The 5,000-nt window shown below is 43.0% G+C and overlaps 2 protein-coding genes across 2 annotated transcripts in view; one reads left to right on the top strand and one right to left on the bottom strand.

Moving 5' to 3' along the window:
• LOC123502137 (dynein axonemal intermediate chain 2-like) overlaps nucleotides 1-5,000 on the top strand; it is a 21,488-nt gene that overhangs the window by 4,473 nt on the left and 12,015 nt on the right. The window contains exons 5-8 of the mRNA XM_045251354.1: nucleotides 2,131-2,223; nucleotides 2,772-2,932; nucleotides 4,055-4,265; nucleotides 4,861-5,000. The exon at nucleotides 4,861-5,000 is cut by the window's right edge and continues 18 nt beyond it. Of these exons, the coding sequence (XP_045107289.1) occupies nucleotides 2,131-2,223; nucleotides 2,772-2,932; nucleotides 4,055-4,265; nucleotides 4,861-5,000 (605 nt within the window). The remainder of the gene's footprint in view (nucleotides 1-2,130; nucleotides 2,224-2,771; nucleotides 2,933-4,054; nucleotides 4,266-4,860) is intronic.
• LOC123502138 (mannose-binding protein-like) overlaps nucleotides 1-5,000 on the bottom strand; it is a 63,219-nt gene that overhangs the window by 54,226 nt on the left and 3,993 nt on the right. The gene's annotated exons all lie outside the window — the stretch shown is intronic.

Below are 5,000 nucleotides of genomic sequence, written 5' to 3'. Positions count from 1 at the left end.
GTGAAGAAATGAGAGAAAATGCAAAATTACCTTAGTCCTTCATTAAAAACCCGATAATGAATGCAACAGAAAATGGAGCGATATATATTAATGAGAGGAAGAAAACGAGCGCATTTTAATACATAACTGCGCTAAAAAAGGAAATTATGACGACAGAGAGAGAGAGAGAGAGAGAGAGAGAGAGAGAGAGAGAGAGAGAGAGAGAGAATATGTACTTGCTTTTCATATTGTATCCTCTCTCTCTCTCTCTCTCTCTCTCTCTCTCTCTCTCTCTCTCTCTCTCTCTCTCTCCGCTGGCAACACTCGAGGGAATGGCTAAATCTTGAATATTATAACATTTTCTCGACCGTGAGGAGGAGGAGGAGGAGGAGGAGGAGGAGGAGGAGGAGGAGGAGGAGGAGGATATATGAGAGAAAACCTTACTAATGATATGACTACCACTACATATTACTACTACTACTACTACTACTACTACTACTACTACTACCACGAAAACAATTTAAATGACGAGAATGAAATATGTCACTTCTAGAGAGAGAGAGAAGGAGAACTGAGAGACAAAGATAGAGAGCTGACTGTACTCTTAACTCCTTCAGTACCAGGACGCGTTTCCATATTCACTCTGCTTACTATTTGGTGACTTTCTACAGCTTCAGAAACTCATGTGGGGGATTAAAATAGTGAAGACTGTGGCCATTAATCTTCTGACCCCCATAGACCCTTCCTAATGTCAATAAAATGGTCTAATCGTGCACAAATCTTGAGGTGAAAATGTGTCCCAGTACTGAAGGGGCCAAGACGTGGATGACAGACTGCAATGGTTTGTCTGTAAGTAAGGGGTGTGTTTGTGGGAAGTTGGAAAAAAATTGAAGGGGAAAAAAAAGAAAAAAATGGAGAAAAAATGAAAAAAATGAAGAGAAAAAAATGAAGAGAAAAAATGAAAAAAAGAAGAAAAAAATGAAAAAAATAAGAAAAAATGAAAAATGAAAAGAAAAAATGAGAAAAAAGAGAAAAAAATGAAATGATAAAAATGGAAAAAAATGAAGAGAAAAATGAAAAGAGAGAAAAAAAGAAAATAAATAGTAGTGGTTAGGATAGGCAAATAGTCTAATAGCTAAAAAATGGTCAAGTGTTTCAACTATTTTTGGTAATGTAATGTTTTGAGTGTAACGGGAAGAGTTGGGAAGTGTAGAACAACAACAACAATAACAACAACAACAACAACAACAACAACAACAACAACAACAACAACAACAACAACAACAACAACACTAATGATTTGATGTATGTTTCTTAATCTTTATCAATTTGCAGCTTGTTTACTCTGCTCTCTCTGTCTTCCTCCTCTTCTTTGTGTGAGGAGGAGGAGGAGGAGGAGGAGGAGGAGGAGGAGGAGGAGGAGGAGGAGGAGGAGGACAGACTAAGAGCATTCAGGGACATCAATTTTCACCCAAGGGAACAAATAACCCTGTGGTAAATTAGTGGGTTAGGTCTCTCTCTCTCTCTCTCTCTCTCTCTCTCTCTCTCTCTCTCTCTCTCTTTCATTTACTTCATCTTTTTATTTGAGTGAGCGGCGCCGTGATTGTAAAAGCGATGTGTTTGTTGTTGCTGTTCTTTTTTTTTTCATTTGATTTTTTCATTTATCTATTCATTTGTGTCGCTTCAATCAGTGCCTGCTTTGTGTGCGTGTGCGTGTGTGTGCGTGTGTGTGTGCGTGTGTGTGTGTGTGTGTGTGTGTTGCTGTCTAGACATATACATTGCAATCCTCCTCAATATTTTACCTTATTCATCTCTATTCTGTATTTGTGTCACGTGTCACGGTTCATTCTATTCCTTCACCTTTGTTCACTTCACTGTGTTCTGATCCACCTGCGTTCCTTCACCACTCTGAAAAGGACATCATTAAACTCATCCATTCGCTGACTCACTGACTCATCCATTGACTGACGTGTAGGTTAACTCACACACACACCCACTTACTGTATCAAATCCCTTCTTAACCTATTTCTCTCCCTCACACACACACACACACACACACTTCTCACTCACTTATTAACGTATTCGACTCTCTCTCTCTCTCTCTCTCTCTCTCTCTCTGTCTGTCTGTCTCACTGCCCATCTCTTTTCCAGACACGAGCAGCCATCCTGAGCTGGAATTACTGGGAGCAGCGTGGATACAGTGCCTTCAGTACAACGCTAAGGACAACTGTGTGCTGGCTGCAGGTGTGTGTGTGTGTGTGTGTGTGTGTGTGTGTGTGTGTGTGTGTGTGTGTGTGTGTGTGTGTGTGTGTGTGTGTGTGTGTGTAGGAAAGAAATGTATGACCGACTGACTGACTGACTGACTGACTGACTGACTGACTGAATGAGTGAATGAAAAATGGAAGGAAAGAAGGAAGGAAGGAAGGAAGGAAGGAAGGAAGGATGGAAGAAAATAAATAACTAAATGAAAAAATGAAAGAAAGAATGAAGGAAGGTTGGAAGGAACAAAAGAAAGAAGGAAATTAAAGAAAGAAGGAGTGAATGAATGAATGAATGAAAGGAAGGAAGGAAGGAAAGACATAAAGTTAACCTGTCCTTACCTGCAGCCTTACCGAGAGAGAGAGAGAGAGAGAGAGAGAGAGAGAGAGAGAGAGAGAGAGAGAGAGAGAGAGAGAGAGAGAGAGAGAGAGAGAGAGAGAGAGAGAAACACAACTAAAAAAAAAACACCCTTATGACACAAATATAACACCTCCTCCCCTCTCTCTCTCTCTCTCTCTCTCTCTCTCCCCCAGGTCTAAGCAACGGACAGGTCTCTTGGTGGGACTCACGGCAAGGGTCTAAGGCAGCGGGCACAACTGGACTGTCGGTAAGCCACAGACAGATGGTGACGGCGCTTACCTGGCTGGCCCACAAGACGAGGTGTGAGCTGTTCTCTGTCTCGCTTGATGGACAGGTAGGTGGTGGTGGTGGTGGTGGTGGTGGTGAGGATGAATGAAGGAAGGAAGGAAGGATAGAAATGAAAAGAAAAGGATAGAATGAATGAATGAATGAAGGAAGGAAAAAATTGAAAGAAAGGAAAGGAAGCGGAGAGCGAAGGAAGGAAGGAAGGAAAAAAAAGGAATGACAGTAATAATAATAATAATAATAATAATAATAATAATAATAATAATAATAATAATAATAATAATAATAACAACAACAACAACAACAACAACAACAACAACAACAACAACAACAACAACAAAAACAACTAAGAAAGTCCAAATATTTGTTTTATATATCTACTACTACTACTACTACTACTACTACTACTACTACCACTACCACTACTACTACTACAGCAACAACTTTCTTCCCCTCTCATCTGTGTCTTTCCCTGTCAAAGTTTCCCCTTCCTATTTCCCCTTTTTGCTTAACCTAGCTGAAGTTTCCCTCACACTCTCCTCTCTCTCTCTCTCTCTCTCTCTCTCTCTCTCTCTCTCTCTCTCTCTCTAGCGGTGGAAATGGAAAGATAAACTAACAATTATGGAAAGAAGACAAACAGGCGGGTGTGTAGATAAGGTGTGGCGAGGCAGGCAGGTGTAATCAGTTGTGTGTTCAGGTGTGTACTGAGGAGGTGTGGGAAATATGACCTTCTCTTAATAGCACACATGAATACCTGAGTGTGTGTGTGTGTGTGTGTGTGTGTGTGTGTGTGTGTGTGTGTGTGTGTGTGTGTGTGTGTGTGTGTACAAGGTGTGATATTGTGTGTTATAGTAGGTAAGGTATATTCTCTCTCTCTCTCTCTCTCTCGCTCAATAGGTAGATTAATATTGCAGTGAGAGAGAGAGAGAGAGAGAGAGAGAGAGAGAGAGAGAGAGAGAGAGAGAGAGAGAGAGAGAGAGAGAGAGAGAGAGAGAGAGAGAGAGAGAGAGAGAGAGAGAGAGAGAGAGAGAGAGAGAGAGAAAATGAAAAAAACACACAGAGACACACACACACACACACACACACACACACACACACACACACACACACACACACACACACACACACACACACACACACACACACACACCACCAACCCGTCAATCAACAGGTACTATGGTGGGACACGAGGAAACTGAGTGAGCCAACAGACAGCCTCGTTTTGGACCCAGCCAAGGAGGACCCGCCTAGCCACGCACGAGCCCTCAGCGCCACTTGCCTTGAGTATGAACCAACCATGCCCACGAAGCTAATGGTGGCGACGGAGCAGGGACAAGTCGTGGCGTGTAATAGAAGGGCCAGGAGTGCGCCGGAGAGGATAAGTAAGTTAGCAGTGTGTTTGAGGGAGTAAGAGAGAGCAAGAGCCAGGAGTAAACAGAACAGAATGAGTAAGTTAGGAGTGTGTTTTGGATGAGTAAGGAAAGGCAAGAGGAGAAAGAGAGAGGGGAGGAAGGAAGGATGTCTGGAGTGGAAGGGATAGAAATAAACAAGAGGGGAGAAAAAGAGAAGAGGATAGGAGGAAGAGAGGGAGTGAATGAACCAGGAAAAAATATAGAAGTGAAGGAAAGAGAAGAGGGAGGAGGGCAGTGACGGAAGGGGAGTAATGGAAGGGGAAATCTGGCTTTTTTAAGTTTGGGGTGGCTGGCAGAGAGAGAGAGAGAGAGAGAGAGAGAGAGAGAGAGAGAGAGAGAGAGAGAGAGAGAGAGAGAGAGAGAGCTTTAACTAGTCTTCAAGTTCCGCGTTTCTACTAATGCTACTACTACTACTACTACTACTACTACTACTACTACTACTACTACTACTACTACTACTACTACTACTACTACCACCACCACCACCACATCCCACCCCAATACCCCCCACCACCACCACCACCACCACCACCACCACCACTACAACCACCACCACCACCCACAGGTCTGATCTACAACGCCCACATCTCACCCGTCTATTCCATACAACGCAACCCATTTTTCCTCAAGAACTTCCTGACGGTGGGTGACTGGACCATCAAACTGTGGGCCGAGGACTTCAAGGAGTCGCCCATCCTGTGGACC

Source organism: Portunus trituberculatus, chromosome 10, assembly GCF_017591435.1.
Source record: "Portunus trituberculatus isolate SZX2019 chromosome 10, ASM1759143v1, whole genome shotgun sequence".
Lineage (NCBI taxonomy): Eukaryota > Metazoa > Arthropoda > Malacostraca > Decapoda > Portunidae > Portunus > Portunus trituberculatus.
This window is presented reverse-complemented; position numbering and strand designations above follow the sequence as displayed.